Below are 17,079 nucleotides of genomic sequence, written 5' to 3'. Positions count from 1 at the left end.
TTAACTTTAGCCCTACCCTTGTTGGTCCTTTTGGGTACCCATACCTGTTGTTGTGGCTCAACTAGCTTATGGATTGGCTTTGAGCACAATAATTATTTTTGATGTTCTTTGATTCATATGCTGTATACATGAAATTATTAAAAAGAAATAAATCTCCCCAGCACCTAAGTATTTACTAAAAAGAATATCAAAAATATTAGGGTTTAAGACCTTACCTCAAGTGCTTGGGAAGGTGTTAGGCCCAAAAAATATAATACCTACAAAACAAGAGCACATATATAAGAGAGCTGTAAACATGCATTAGAGAGTATGCATAATAAGAAAAACTAAATCGGGCAAGAAAAAAAATACCTTGCCTCGAGTATGCTAAACTGAAGTTATTGATAACGGCTAAAGAAAAGAGAAGACATACCCTATCAAAGATTAGAGAATACATACACACAAAAACCAAAATAAAGAATGTCACTAAAAAAATTAAAAGAAAATAAACAATGCACTTAATGAGGGTTACCTATTCTAAAAAGAACTCTTATCTGCAAACCTTAATAAAAGAGTAGAGAAGCCTAGTACTTAAGGTTTAGCATCGAGATAGGCATAACTTAGGGTTTTTATCACATACATGCATAATAAAAAAAACTAAATAGGGCAAGAAAAAAAACCATGCCTCTTTTATGCTAAGCCAGAGTTATTTATTAAGGCTAAAGAAAAGAGAAGCCATACCCTATCAAAGATTAGAGAACCCCACACATAAAAACCAAGAATGTTAGTAAAAAAATAAAAAAACCAAGAAACAATGCATTTAATGAGACTTAATTACTCTAAAAAGAACACTTATTTATAAACCCTAGTAAAGAGTAAAGAAGCCTAGCACTTAAGGTTTAGCATAGAGATAGGCATAAATTTAATAGGGTTTATTTGCAAACCCTAATAGAGAGTAGAGAAGCCTAACACTTAAGCTTTAGCATAGAGTTAGGTATAAATTAGGGTTTAGCATAGATAAGGGTTTCCACTAATTAGAGTGTAGCATAGACATAAGCGTAGATTAGGGTTTGGCAATATATTAGGATTTAGAATAGATTAGGTTGAGGGAGAAGGGTTAAGCATAGATTAAGGTTTGTAAATAAGCATGCAATGTAGATGAAAGCAAGAACAAAAAAGAAATAAAAGCTTACCACACCATAAGCATGGCCAAAGAGAGCTTTCACTTATATCGCTATCACCAAGGAGAAGGGATAAAAGAAGATAAAGAATTTAGCACTCATACAGGGGAGCTAGATTACAGATGAGATTGATGGTGCAGAGGATTGGAGGGAATTTCAGGACTAGAAAAGTACCTTTGAAAAGAAAGCAGCAGTGCCAAGACCCTCATAATTTTGGGTGAGAGAAAATACAATCCTTTTTATGCGTGCAAGCAAGGGCAGGGTACCCACAAAATCAAAGTGGTCAAAACAATTTCCACGGCTTTATTTTTACAAGCTGATATTTGCCTGCTATTTCAGGACGATACAAATTTTGTTTGATAACTACAATTTTGCTCGTGGCCACAGCCTATTGCAGGGATCCGTGTGTGAACATCTTCTTGTGGAAAAATACAACTCGGGATCTACACCACATGTGTGAAACCACTTATATAGGGCACTTTTGACACCAACCATTTTAATGTTGTTTAACACCTTAGTCTACCATTCTAGACACGAAGTCCATTTTGAGCCGACTCGCTCACAGCGGAACCATTGAGTCCCATTTGAACATAGAAGTTTGGGTGGGAACCAACCCATGAAGTGCATCGCCTATGCATGCACAACTCAATGCACACCACATTACAAACCGTTTCGAGCACCCATGGGCTCGCGGAGGGACATAGTATTAAAATGAAATACAACAATTAATAGAGAAAATATCCCAACTAATGAATCATCTAGTATATCAATTAAGTATTAGCCAATAGAGTATTATTATTGTCAGAATTAGTGAAAATAAAGAATATTAAAATATCTTATGAGTAAAAACAACTATTAAAGAATTAAGTTAGCATGTACGGGTTTATTAATCCGTATAACAAAAGATAATAATATAATGCTAGCAAAGAATAATTACACTTGAAAACTATATTATAAGATTATAAGGGAGCTAAAGTAGTTAGGTTAGTAAAAAGAACAAAGCATCAATTAAGGAAACTTATTTAAACCTGGACATTCTGCAAATGACGAATTGTATAGATGGCTACGTACAATCACCACACAATGGAACTGCTAATGAAGACAAAGAAGCTTATGTAATCTGCACACTTGTGGGTTAGCCATCTAATAAGATAACACTACTTGAAAACAGCTACTCCAATGATAATGTTTAAGAACAAGCTAGGGGTGTATTTATAGCTAGCTGTAAGGGATATAATGTGATTAGTTTAATTTTTCTAATTAACTATAATTAGCATGATGTTTTAACCACATTCATTGTGCCGACTGCCAGAGGATAAGCGTGTTGCCATATTGTGGACATAAATTAGCAAAAGGTTATGCCTATATTAATGCAGGAGGCGTAGGAGGCCAACTAGTTGTTATGCGTTAAAATAGAAGGGTATATAAAATCGAAAAGGATAATTATCTTCAAACCATTAATTTATTATCTTACAGCTATAGGACTTGGTAGGGTAAGTCCCATAGCTATAGATAGGGTCTATACACATATATTAAGTTACCAATGGGTTCCATAATCCAAAGTACCATAATAGGAAGTGTATAAAAATAATAGAAAATCTGAGAACATTAAAAATGGGATAATTAAAACTTACTAAAAGTAACATTTGTTAGCACAAGAAAGGATCCAATACTCATATAAATTTACACCAAAACAAGATGAAATTAGGAGTAGATAATGAAACAAGGGGTCAAAAATACGAAAAAAGATGGTTATGTGGTTACACATGTATACTTGCAAAATAACAGTATTGCTAAGCAAAATTAGCTAGGATTCGAACTGTATATACACACATGAAGAGATTATAGAGTGGAATGATCCAAAGTCCTCATTATTCTTCCGTCAATGATATGAGTTTCTACACAACAATCCAAACATTAACATACAGGATTATTAATTAGAAAATGAGGCACAAATTATGCCAGTTTTAAGATTAGTTGTGTGTGTGTGTGTGTGTGTGTGTGTGTGTGTGTGTGTGTGTGTGTGTGTGTGTGTGTGTGTGTGCGTGCGTGTGTTTATTAATGTGTGTGTGTGTGTGTGTGTGTGTGTGTGTGTGTGTGTGTGTGTGTGTGTGTGTGTGTACTTACAAAAAGAGGTAAATATGTGTCAGTGTGTGTATATATATGTGAGTGTGTGCATAGGGGTGAGTGTGTGTGCAGATTTACCATTAAAGAGAAAATTGAATTGAATTTTGTGTGTGTGTGTGTGTGTGTGTGTGTGTGTGTGTGTGTGTGTGTGAATGTGAATGCATTCAAAGGTGATGACAGCAAGGGTAAATGTGGCTAGTAGTAGAAAGTGATGGTGCAAAAGGTGTCTATCCCCAAGAAAAAGGGAGGGACGGTTGGAACTCAATAGAGAGTTCGGAGTGTTATGGACTTGCAAGAGGGGGCTAGAGGACTTATTACAAGATAGCCTTGGCTAACCATGTTGTTGCTTACTTCTTTTTAAAACACATTTTAAAAAAACAAAACTTTTGAATGGGGACATGCTTTTGAACATGTTAACTATCTAACCAAATAGGTTTAGTAAGACAAAATCTTTGTGCTAGAAGCAACTCCATCACTTCCTCATTGTTTTTTCTTTAATTATTTTAAGAAAAATTGTGCCATTAAAAAGGCTTTTTGTGGTAGTTGTCAGTCAAACTTCTCATTTCTTTTATGAAAGTGGTCAAAAAAGTGACAAACTTACAAAGGCATTAGAAATAAACATCTTCCAAAGATGATGCCACATATAACAAGGCATCTACAAGTAATTTGAGCTTTGGTATTTAAGTTGATTTGTACACTTAATGGGATGGTCATGGTTGTTATGTAGGGTGAATTTTCTGCTCATAATGTTTACTTCATGAGGTTCATACTTTTGCTCCAAAAGTTTTTTGAGCTTTTAGTACTCTTATTTATAATGTCATGGTTTTAAAACACTTCATCAATAGACAGAAACAAATAATCTAATAATTATGTTGAGGTAGTACTCTTATTATAGATAAAAACAAACAATCTAATAATTTTGTTAAGGTAGTACTCTTATGGATTTTTTAAAGCACTTAAACTTATCAATAGATAGAAACAAATAATCTAACAATTTTGTTAAGGCCAAAAGTAAGCTTTTTCAACTTATGGAGATAAGTCAACATGATTTAGATTTGTAAATGTTCAAATCTAAAAGACTAAAATAACCATCAATCAATCTGAAAGACTAAAATGACCATGAATTAATCAAATTATCGTAGAGTCGTGCTTGGAAGATACAAAATTATGCCTTGTAAGAACGAAGAAACTAGGAAGATGAGGTTTTGCATAAGAAGAGCCCATTGGACAATTGGATGGCAAGGTTTGACTGCAAGGAGAACAGGAGCTGTGTCACTATGTGAGAAAGTGAGGTGGTAGTAGAGGAAACATTTTGTGGCATTTGGGTGAATTACCTTAATTAATGCCAGGTTCTTGAGGTAGCTATGAGAAGTGGTGAAGAAGTGGCCATGTTACATGTGCATGGCCAGCAGACCTTAACTGTGAATGCACACTCCTAGGCACCTCGGGGTTGAGACCGGTGAGTACAACAAAGGGCTTAGGGAGGTTTGAATTGGAGCAAGTAGCACCAACTTTCAATGTGGAAAAAAAAGTGGGATAGGGAGGTTTCAATTGGAGCAAGGAGCACACTTTCATCAACTTTCTACGTGGGAAAAGCAAGGGAGGTGCCGACCATTGCGTTGAAAAATATGAAGAACCCATTTGCATTATGCCAAAAAAAAAAACTTTAGAAATACACGACATCGGGTTGATTAATAATTTGGATTTTGCGCATAAACTAATTGTTTATCTGTGTGGCGCTGCTTGGCAATGGGCTGAAAAAAGTAGCCTTGCCGACGTTTTTTGGCATTTGCAAGCTGGCTTCGATTTGTGCGCGAGAGCCCTTTGATTATTGCCTCACTCTACAAGGCACAACTTTCTCTCCACCTTGCTCCATTACAACCTTCCCAGGCTGGATACTGTCGGTGATGGGAGGCCTTACTTGACTTTATATAGTATATATCCAAGAAAAGTCATATCCTAAGACTTTGAGTCCAACTCGTAGTCATGCTCCTTGGGCGCATGTACATACGCCGAACAACCAAATACCTGTCGCAAATGAACAACAGAGGACTTCCACACACACATATACATACATATACACACATCCGTTTGTATATATATACACACACAAACACATAGGTAAATACTCCAACAAGTCTTCCATTCTTTAGAAATACTCCAACAAGTCTTCATCTAAAATAATATGGTTTCCCATTTAATTAATTGGATATGTTGCCATGCATTAATTTATAAATGCATCCTCACACTCTTTGATATAAAATTTTAAACGCAAGGTCCTCCATGATGACGAATGCACAAACTTATCAATCTAACTTCCTTGAAAGAACATAAAACGCCTTCTAGAGCAACAATGCTAGAAATGTAGGATTTATTTATTTGCTCTACATAAGAATATAAATTTCTCATGTGCATTTTGTACTCAAGAAAATATATTATATTGCTAAAACATTAGGTAATTGCGTGGCACATGATGTGGACGTAAAACTTGAGGTAAGACAAGTCATGTTTTTCTCAAGGAAACCATAAGAAATTAGGTGTAGCCTCTTGGGCTATATAGCCTAGCGATACCACCCATACCTACCAAATTAGAGGTTTTGGGTTCGAATCTACCCTAGTGGCATGTAACTTCAATAGCTAATCTCGCAATTGAACAAAAGAAGAATTAAGTGTGTCCATTCTACTAAATATTATGGCAACTAAAAGAATTTATTTCTTTCCACCATATGTTGGGAAACCTTTGTGAACCGGAATTATTTATAGTAGACATGTGTATATGTCATAGCATGTTGAATCCTACAGGATACATTTATTACACTGCCAAATGTTCAAAACCTATATCGGCCAAAACACATTGGGCCACAATAGAGAACTCTATCTAAGCCGTCCACCTAAGCCTTTTGCACTTTTGCACATATCATAGCAAGATGGTCCCATCATTGAGTGGTGTATTTAATTTTATGAATAGGTCCCTTTAGCTCATCATAATACCCATTACTTGTCCACAAATATCCATATACCAATTTACTCAACAACTTACCTTAGTAGTTAATACATCATTTTATTTTGATACAATAAGGCATGGGCATAAGCTAGTAAGAATGTTGCTTTCAAATGGAATGTAGGAGAATAGTCAGCTTGTAAAAATTTAGCATCGAGTTTTGTAGATCTACACTTTAATCGTTAAAAGTGAGCTTTAGCACTTGTTAAAGTTTTCACTTCGAATGTAGATTACAAAGCATTATTCCTGTGACTAGCACAACATGGTAAAAATGGTTTTTTGCCTCAAAATTCTTGTATGCAAACACCTATCTTTAGTTTTCAGACAAAGAAATCTTAATTTTCAAGTAAGATGCCATGGTGATCGAAGAAAAATGCTTATAGAGATTTCAAGTAGAATTGGTTGTTAAAATGCCAATGGTTTGAAAATACATGATTGAAGTTGTTCAATTGGAAGCTTTCAACATGTGATGCAAGTAGAATCTTTAACTACTTAAATTGAAGAACCCTATACATCATGTACCTTGGGTCGTACTTTAAGTAGATATAGTGCCAATCGAATGAATTTATCACTTTCAAAGCTTTGATCTAGGGTAGATATGTTGCAAGAGTTATGAATAGAGGTGAGCTTAGAACTCTCCCCACATGTGGGGCTCGTGAAAAAGTCTCGTATTAGTTAGATGAAATAAGGATAAATTTTCTTCATGCATTTTAAAAATATTAAGTCCATTACCATATGCCATGATATGTGCAATCTTGTCTCAATTTCCATTCTAAAGAAGAGAGATTGCAGTGTAAGGACTCTCTTAATTTGTTGAGTGTCCATACTCATCGTGCAACCCATGAGCCACTTCGTTTTTTACCTTGAGTTGTTGAACTATTTGCTTCCCAAGCATGCCCTACTTGGCATTGCGAAGGAGGTTGATAGCCAATAGATGTCATGTACGCTAAAACTAGATGGGTAGGCAGGTTTGATAAAGATCTCTTTAAGGTGTTGGTCTACTAATCATCAATGTGTAAGTCCATGTCATAACATTAATGACTTGTGAGGACCCTTAAGCTTTCATGATTCATCCTTTTAAATGCTAGGGAAAGAGAGTCCATTGGGGTTCTCTACACATGACCTTTTAGTTTTCCTCTTAAGTTTTTGAATTGTTGTTCTTGTATTGGCTAGGTCAAGGTTTTCTTATTTTTGTCAACCTACCATGTGGATCGATGATACTAATTAAAACTCCTTGCTAGTTACTATGACTTTTTTTGGGTCGATGAGCTTTCCATGCTAGTTACTATGACTTTTTTTGGGTCGATGGGCTTTCAATGCTAGACATACGGATTGAGAAGGTAATCCCTGCTAGTTTAATTAAATGGTATCAGTGTAGTTCAGGGTCCCAAAACACACTTAAAAATAAGGTTGAAGCTGGAGGTTTGGAGGTTTGATGGGTGTTTTACCATTATTAGCCTGGTTTGAACCGTTGTTAAACGTGATTTTTTCAAGCAAACGTTAAAAAAATAATGCGGGTCGAAAATCGAGCATGAGGAGAAGGGGTTTTTCATAAGAGGAGCCCATTGGGATGCTGTCATGGTAGTAGGAGTGGGTAATAGGTGGGTGAGCCAACCTTTCAAGTTGTTGAAAGTAACGTAGGGGAAAGGTTGAAAGGGTGGGGGTGAGGAGGGGGAGTGCGAGAGCACGTTTGGGAGACGTGAGGGAAAGGGGGGGGGGGGGGTGTGCATGGCCACGTGTACTGCGACATGGTGGGCACGTACGTAGGGTGACGAGGCGGTGCCACATCAGATAACGCCTCTTTGTGTTCTCTACCCGCGCTATATACGGTTTCTTGTACCAAGGCCTTTCATTAACGTGTTACTTGTCCCCCCTTCGTACTGTTTCGTTAGCTGGAGCCAGACTGCCAGGTATTCATTGCCTCCAGGGATTTTCTTTTTGTGCAATGTGCACACACTGGATGGGCGCCGGGCGGCCTCATGATTTCCCATTTGTTAGGTCGTCATCAATTCTGGTCCGCCACCCGCCTCCCTCCTCCTTTTCCTTACATTACCTCAGACCACTCACACACACATCTTCAGAAACACACGCCCACAGCTCTTTCCTGTGTCTCCCGAACCAGTACCTTGTACTCTCTCCCTCATGATCTCATGTCTGCTCATAGCCTAGAAGCTCTCCACACTCCCTCTTGCTACTGTGGCCATGTATGTGCGAGCTAGGAATCGATCATGAGCTCTACATTTGTAAATTGAGTTTAATTAAGCTTGGCAAGAGGAGTTCAACACCCTAATCGTTGTCTGCTTTCTACCATCTCTCTCTCTCTCTCTCTCTCTCTCTCTCTCTCTCTCTCTCTTACATACACACACACCCACTTTTTTAAGAAGAAGACAATATGCATTCACAGACTAGACTAAAGTAGCAATATAGCTTGTCCCCTAAAGGCCAATTCTTTTGAGTACAGCAGCGGTTGATGACATTTTGCATCATCGCACCTCTCTTTCCATCTAGCTCCCAGCACTACACATTAGGCTTCTGGCCCTTCAACATTGGCTTCATTCTAATTTCTCCTCTCTTGTTAGCATTGTAGGTCAGCCTTCCCCATCAGCAGCAGTTGGTTTGTGAAGTAAGTAGAGGCTTGTGCAGCGAAGTCTCATAATGATGGTGTGGAAATTGAGGATCTAGATAGGATCCCAGGGATGGACTTTAGCAAATGATTCACCTGAAGATAAAGACTGCTAGGCTACTCTGATAGAGCGGTGAATGGGACTGCTTAATTTCTATTAACCCATCAATTTGCATGATTCAATAATGCAGCCTCGGTTGCCAAAATATTACATCCAAGCCGTTAAGAGCTATTAAATTTTGTTTAGAGCCTAGTGTTGCAACAAGGATTTCTATAATTTGCTGTTGGGAGTGATTCTAGCCAAGACATAATTGCAAGGATCCAATTCATTGAAACCATGTATCAAGGTGCGTCTCATAGTGTCATTGCTCAACCCTGGTGCTGTAATAGCTCCAACTCCATGAGTATGCAGGTCATTGGCAATAATAACAATGCAATGTATAGCATGGACTTGAGAGCAAGCTTCAACTTGGAGTACAATATAAGCAGCCACATTGCAGAAGATTTTCTGCTTGAGGACCTCTCTGAGTTCTCCAATGAAGACCTTGCAGCCCCCATCAATATATTGGGCAAGAATTCTGCATTGCAGCACTCTACTGATGATAAGCCCTCCTCCAAGGACCCCTCCATTATCAAGTCATGTGACACAAACAGCAGTGGCTCTGTATTGCTGCAACATACTGCAGCATTGGGTTCTAAAAATGCCCTACAACAAGCTAGCATGAAGAATTCTCGCCTTACTCCTCCTGTAAGTTTCATTAAGCTACTGCCTATAACATTGTCGGTGGATTAATAATGCATTTTATGGCTTTCTTTGACATGGGTGATCTTGATTGGTTGCATAGAATTATCACTCGAAGCATAGCTGCTGCTTGCTCTGAAAAAATTGCTGCAGTTCCTCTTACAATGGGGATTGCAATGGCGTAGTTCATCAGTACTAAACCTAATATGTCTTGCTTTGTAATGGCTGCGTCTTGTCACTCAAGTGTGTACGTTTTGATTGGCTGCAGCAGATTATAATTTGAGAATTAACTTAGCGGTTGGCAATAATGTAATCTTAACAATGTACTACCTCGGTTTGTAATAATGTAAACAGCTTCATAAACCTTAACTTATGGTGTTATCTCTGTGTTTGGTAGTGTGTATAGTATGCATACTGCATGGTTTGGTATTGGGCCTAGTGCTTTCCCCATTAAATATTTATCTTGCAAGAATGTATGCGTACAGAACGAGGATATGGTATATATATAAGTTCACAAAAACTGTGTAAACTTACATTCTCATTTTCAGTACCCTCTCATTGGGCTCATTAAGTGACATGAGGGTTTACTTAGGAGTGTTAAGCATATCCTATATTGATTATATAGTTACTTGCAAGGAATTGTCCGCAAAAGAGGCTAGTGTAAGATTAGGCAAAGGGGCTGATTGTTCGGTTTATGTCATCGTCCTGAGGAGTTGGTGTGTCTAGGATACCTATAGGGTAGCCTGTATGGTAATGGATACTATGTAATTTTGTAAGAAAACATAAATTGTTAAGGATTTGTACAATTAGTATGTCATAAGTTTCTCATGTCTAATTATGCTTGGTTGTATGTGTCTGTCTGCAGTGCCGAGACGAGACTGGTTTTGACTGGCTTTCTTCTTTCGGCGGCGAGGATAGTTTGATTTATGGGGCATCGAAATTCGGCATGGACTCCTTTCTGTTGAGCAATGCAGAGCCAATTGGTGGCAGCTATGATGAATTGCTGAAGCAAGACCATGAGGATGATGCCAATGGGAAGGATCATGTGAAGTCAGGGCAATGCAGTGGTGCAAGGGATGATGGTGGTGGGGATAATGGCAATGGAAGGTGGGATAAGAGTAACACTATGAGCCCACATGCAGTGATAATGCCCCATGTTAATACACATGTGACAGGGAGAGCAAGGAGCAAGAGGGCTCGCTCAGCAGGCTGGTCATCAAGTAGTATTCTTTGTAGTTGGAGCAACAACTCCCCTACTAACAGCTTGGATTCCACCTCCAATTTATCCCACATACCAAAATCCCACAGCAGCAGCTTCCTCCCATGCAAACAAGAAGAGAATTATGATCACCACCCTGATTACCCCACTCACTTGCAGCTTCGCTCCCCTAATTCCAAGGAGCTTAATGATGATCACCACAGTGATTTGAGCAACATTAGCAAGTTTAGCTCGGATCAGCAAGCTCTTAATGGCTGGATCAACAAGGAGGATTACAGAGAGGAGAGTGTGAATATCAATGGTGGCCTGCAGCCCAGGCGCTGCACTCACTGCTTGTCTCAGAAAACACCCCAATGGAGAGCTGGCCCAGAAGGCCCCAAAACTCTGTGCAATGCTTGTGGTGTCCGTTTCAAATCAGGCCGCCTCTTTGACGAATACAGGCCGGCCAAAAGCCCGACCTTCCTTAGCTACAAACACTCCAATTCTCACAAGAAAGTGATGGAAATGAGGAGAAGAAAGGGCGCGGCCAGTGATCATCATCACCACACTAATCACCGCCCAAAGCACACTGATGATCAGTTGATTAAGCTCAAGATTAAGCTGAATCCTAACCAGCTAGAAACCCACTCTCACTTCGCTGATGTAACACTAATCAACAGCCAATCCACGAGATTAGACAGCCCAAGCTTCCTCTACTAATATTCTAGCATTAATCGCTCTTAATTCCGTCCAGATTAAGAGGAGGTTAAGTGTGCTTAACTTGCATAGCTAGATATTTGCAGAAGCTGTCAGTTACAGTAGGAGCCTCCAATTGCCCTGTGTACTTAACTCACGAAGAGCGTTTATGTAATGATTCTTTTTTATTTATTAATCCAAATCTCGTGCCCTGCAACAGCAACTAAATTTTCTAAATGCGATCGTGCCAATGTGAATTATTTAAATGGCAAGGCTTGCAAATTGCAGGTCTCTTCATTGGAGTAGATTTAGGTGGTGAAATATATGTTTTTTTTTTAGGACGCTTATTTGTGGTTTAATTGATATTCAATTAGTTTAGTTGGTCGTGACTTGTAATGCACTATTTATTAACTAATTGATATTCAATTAGTTCAATTGGACGTGACTTGTAATGCACTTTTATTAACTAATTTTTGTCTTGATTTTCTTCTTAAATTTTGGGCATTATGATTGTTTTATGTACGACGGACACGTAGGACTCTAGAGAGAGAGAGAGAGAGAGAGAGAGTCCATTTACTCCCGTAGAGGGTCACCTTCACCGACATGCCTTTATCAAAATGTGACATTTTTTGTCGTCCTAATTAACACTCGAGATTTCTAAGGGATATTATTAGGTTCTAGCCACTGCTCCCAAAAAAAAACATATTTTTCAACCAATCTAAATAAGGACAAATCTTAAATTTATCCTGTTTTTGTTTCAAAATCTCTACAATATGTCAGTTTTATAACTAAAATATATTTAAAAATCATTCCTTAAAGTAAGGCATACTTAAAATCTCAGCCGGGTTTTGCCAATGGAGACACAACATAGCGGTAAGGTGTTGAAGTCCCATACAGGAGGTGCTGGGTTCAAAACCTGTTGGTTGTTGACAGCAGCACGAAAGCACACGAGCACAAAAGATCCCTTTAAAAAAATCTCAGCCAGGTTTTCTTAATTATGGCCGGTACAAATACACCAGAATATATCGGTTCCGGTTCCAGCATATGTTAAATCATGTATTCAAATCTTCCATACTTGGAAAAAATCATGCCTTTTTCCCAAATATGCCTTTTTCCACATTTGGGGCTATTTCTCCCTCCAATGATACATGTTCGAACAATATGGTCCAACCCCCCTCTCTCTCTCTCTCTCTCTCTCTCTCTCTCTCTCTCTCTCTCTCTCTCTCTCTCTCTCTCTCTCTCTCTTCGGTACAAATACACCAGAATATATCGGTTCCGGTTCCAGCATATGTTAAATCATGTATTCAAATCTTCCATACTTGGAAAAAATCATGCCTTTTTCCCAAATATGCCTTTTTCCACATTTGGGGCTATTTCTCCCTCCAATGATACATGTTCGAACAATATGGTCCAACCTCTCTCTCTCTCTCTCTCTCTCTCTCTCTCTCTCTCTCTCTCTCTCTCTCTCTCTCTCTCTCTCTCTCTCTCTCTCTCTCTCTCTCTCTCTCTCTCTCTCTTTCGGTACAAATACACCAGAATATATCGGTTCCGGTTCCAGCATATGTTAAATCATGTATTCAAATCTTCCATACTTGGAAAAAATCATGCCTTTTTCCCAAATATGCCTTTTTCCACATTTGGGGCTATTTCTCCCTCCAATGATACATGTTCGATCAATATGGTCCAACCCCCCCTCTCTCTCTCCTCTCTCTCTCTCTCCTCTCTCTCTCTCTCTCTCTCTCTCTCTCTCTCTCTCTCTCTCTTTTGTTTTTCGAGCCACGAGGTCAATGTCGGCCGACGCCGTCCCTAGCCTCTCTCACATATGGAGTAGTGAGAACGTTTCTTTTTAGGCAGAGTAGGAAGAATGAGGATGGCATAGTATAATTGACCCCCCGCCTCTCTCTCTCTCTCTCTCTCTCTCTCTCTCTCTCTCTCTCTCTCTCTCTCTCTCTCTCTCTCTCTCTATCTCTCTCTCTCTCTCTCGTTCAAATCTTGTCGGATAGATCAATTTGGTCTCTTGGGATAGTTTCCTACGACGTTAAAAAGTTCTCTTCTCTTCTTCTCTTCTCTCTCTCTCTCACACACACACACACATATATATGTTTGGAGTAGTGAGGGCATTTCTTTTTAGGCAAATAGGAAGATTGAGGATGACATAGTATTAATTGACCACTTAATTTCTAGTGGTCACTAAAATAAAATGTTCCCTTCTTGAAGCTCCCTAAGACATGGAATTACTATAGTGTCAATGATTTAGCACACAAGGAACCCTTAAACCATGTCAGCACACATCTAACAATCACATACAAAATTTTAAGGTTAATACTTGAGTGGAGAATGCAAAAATGCATTCTTGTGTGGCATAAACATTGAACAGTTTAATCAATATACAAAACTTAGGAGTTAAGTCCTTAGGAAGTGCAAATACAAACAATCACCAATATATAAGTGAAATTGAGAGGCTAATCATCCTATGCATGGTGAGAATTTTAAAATGAAACTTTCATTAGTCTTCATACCTGGTGGCCCACCTTTAATGAGAATTTGATTTTCATGGTTCTCAAAGATTAGGATTTAAGGCCGTAGGAAGTGGAAATCCAAAAAATCACCAATATATAAGTGAAATTGAGAGTCTAACCATCTTTTGCATGGTGAAATTTTTAAAATGAAACTTTCATTAGTCTTCATACATGTTGGCCATATCTAATCTTGTCAATGTTGGATTGTAAATGAAGACAAAATTTTGAGAAAATAAAATATTTATGACATGCATGGTGAAAATTTTAAAATGAAACTTTCATTAGTCTTCATACCTGGTGGCCCACCTTTAATCAGAATTCGATTTTCATGGTTCACAAAGATTAGGATTTAAGGCCATAGGAAGTGGAAATCCAAACAATCACCAATATATAAGTGAAATTGAGAGTCTAACCATATTTTGCATGGTGAAATTTTTAAAATGAAACTTTCTTTAGACTTCATACATGGTGGCCCACCTTTAATGAGAATTCAATTTTTATGGTTCACAAAGATTGACATATCTAATCTTGTCAATGTTGGATTGTAAATGAAGACAAAATTTTGAGAAAATCTAATATTTATGATATATGAATGGTGCAAATTTTAAAATGAAACTTTCATTAGTCTTCATACCTTTAATGAGAATTTGATTTTCATGGTTCACAAAGATTAGGATTTAAGGCCATATGAAGTGGAAATCCAAACAATCACCAATATATAAGTGAAATTGAGAGTCTAACCATCTTTTGTATGGTGAAATTTTTAAAATGAAACTTTCTTTAGACTTCATACACGGTGGCCCACCTTTAATGAGAATTCAATTTTTATGGTTCACAAAGATTGACATATATAATCTTGTCAATGTTGGATTGTAAATGAAGACAAAATTTTGAGAAAATCTAATATTTATGAGATATATGACTAAGTTTAAAAAGTGGGCAACAAAGCTTCAATCATAAAAAATTGTGATCTTTTGAAGAATTCTATTCCCTCTATTACTTTTTGATAATGACAGCAAGTGTGTCACATAAGGTTACATCATGATTTCCCCACTTCATGTGCTTATTTATTTTCTTTTTTTATTCAAACTTGGAAAAAGAATTGCATTCAAATTTCCAAAAGCCTAAGTTATTGAATAATGATTATTTCACAATAATACTTTCAAACTAGAAGTAACCCCTAGGACTCTTTCATGCATGGTTTCCATACTAATAATTACAAGTGGAATGGCCACTTACGTATATAGCTGTGGCATTTGGCTACTCTCATGAATTAATGCCATCATTGTATTTATAACTGTATTTTAGTTTGGCATTAGGTATAAAGAAAGAATAAATCTTGGAATATGCAAAATTTTAAAACATTACTATAGGGGTGGAAGCATGTTAACTTGTTACACTTTTGGTGTTGGTGTTAGTTAGCATGAATTTGCTAGCAAAAAATATTAGCACTATAAATTGATATAAAGTTTAATATATTAATATAATTTGATTTAAAAAAGGTCTATTATTTTCATTTAATAATTTGATATACTCATATGGCCATACGTTGAAGGTGGAAGAACTCCCTTTCATGATTTTGTACAGTTCGCTCGTGTGGAGCCCTTGGGAATTTCTGAAAGTAGGCAAACATGGGGAGGGGAACCCATGAGAAAAGGAAGCGGGAAGCAAGACCTATAGGCAACAACCCTCAGTCGGCAACAACAGCGCGAAACACAAAGCGAAACACAAAGCAAAACACAAAATCTTAAGAAGTCGGTGTTTCGCCCCCTCCAGCAAAGAAATCTACCATGGCTGCATCAAGTAAGTCTCTCTCCCTCTCTCATTCTCTGCGTGTTGCACAATGCAAGTTGCATGCTTTGCATACACTCTTGTTGCTTATGCCATTTTCTAGACTAGAACATGAGCGGGTTTGTGTGTTCGCATCACTGGCTTGGCTTGTTGCACCTCCTCTTTACTCTCCACCCTTGCACCTTCTCTTTACTCTCCACCCTTGCCATTTCCTTGAAATCAGCCAGCCCACCCTATTGTGCCACCTGATGATAGAACCAAGATGGAAAGTAGAGCTTCTTTGTCTCTAATAATGAAGCCTCTGACAACTTTGTATGTTGCACCATGCATGTTGCATGTTTTGCATACAGGCTTGTCATTGCCTGTGCCATTTTCCCCCTTGTAATAGGGTGTCATTTGTTTTTTGCAGGCTCTATGAGAAGATGAAAGGCTCCACGTGTTGATTACCCTAAACAAAGAAGTTCTATGTGACGAAGCAAGAGTTTCATGACGAATATGGTCTGAGTATGGAGGGAATCGATCCCCGTACACTCAGGGATGAGGACTACACCAAGCATTGAGTCAAATGTAATGAGACTCGAGATGAGGCATTCCAAGAAATGATGGTCTTCCACCATAAGGTATATCAGTGACCCCCCACTAATCAAGAGATCACCCTATCATTTGCATGAGGCTATGTGGTTCATAAATGTCCACCAGGAAAAAAGGGTGAGGGAAGGTCAACAATTACTGTAGCATGGGCCAGCTTTGCCGAGGACCATGTTAAGGACTTGGAAAGACAAAGGCTTCTTGCAGCGCCAAATTGGAAAATCGAGGGCAATGAATACGGGTTGGGAAACCTTTGCTAAACCAGACCTTCAAGAGAAAAATCCCTTTGCTAGAGGTACTATGCCTTCAAATGAAGGCGATGACATATCTCAAGATTCAGGACCATCCAGTGTCTCATTGACTCTGACAATGTCAGTAAGGCCTTGGGATTAGTTAGTTCACTCAATGATATGGTCATGCATGCACAATCTGACCTAAAGGATATTTCTGGTCACTTGGAGGAGGCAAGGGTTGAGAAGAAGAGCAATGAGGCCATGTCGGATGCCATCAACAATATTCGGCAAACTCTATTATCTACCAAGATCAATTAGCCTACCTACATGTACGAATGAGGTTGATGAAGTACACATAAAGTTGGAAGCTACCATAGCTTCCTCGAAAGCTACACTTCAGC

At 38.2% G+C, this 17,079-nt stretch overlaps 1 protein-coding gene across 1 annotated transcript; it reads left to right on the top strand.

The window, feature by feature from the left end:
• The first annotated feature begins 8,360 nt into the window (after positions 1-8,360).
• LOC147640375 (uncharacterized) lies at positions 8,361-11,740 on the top strand. Its single transcript, XM_086779950.1, has 2 exons — positions 8,361-9,659; positions 10,519-11,740. Exons 1-2 carry the CDS (start codon positions 9,249-9,251, stop codon positions 11,569-11,571), a joined length of 1,464 nt encoding a protein of 487 aa, XP_086636076.1. The 5' UTR covers positions 8,361-9,248; the 3' UTR covers positions 11,572-11,740.
• Positions 11,741-17,079: the final 5,339 nt, after the last annotated feature.

Source organism: Cibotium barometz, chromosome 3, assembly GCF_041138505.1.
Source record: "Cibotium barometz isolate CiBa-2024 chromosome 3, ASM4113850v1, whole genome shotgun sequence".
Taxonomy (NCBI): domain Eukaryota; kingdom Viridiplantae; phylum Streptophyta; class Polypodiopsida; order Cyatheales; family Cibotiaceae; genus Cibotium; species Cibotium barometz.
The sequence above is the reverse complement of the archived record's forward strand: the minus strand, read 5'-3'. Positions and strand labels throughout refer to the sequence as shown.

Excerpts from the sequence above, each read along its gene's own strand:
- LOC147640375 (XM_086779950.1), top strand. The coding sequence starts at position 9,249 with ATGTATCAAGGTGCGTCTCATAGTGTCATTGCTCAACCCTGGTGCTGT. Across the intron at positions 9,660-10,518 it reads ATTCTCGCCTTACTCCTCCT|TGCCGAGACGAGACTGGTTT; the intron begins GTAAGTTTCATT and ends GTCTGTCTGCAG.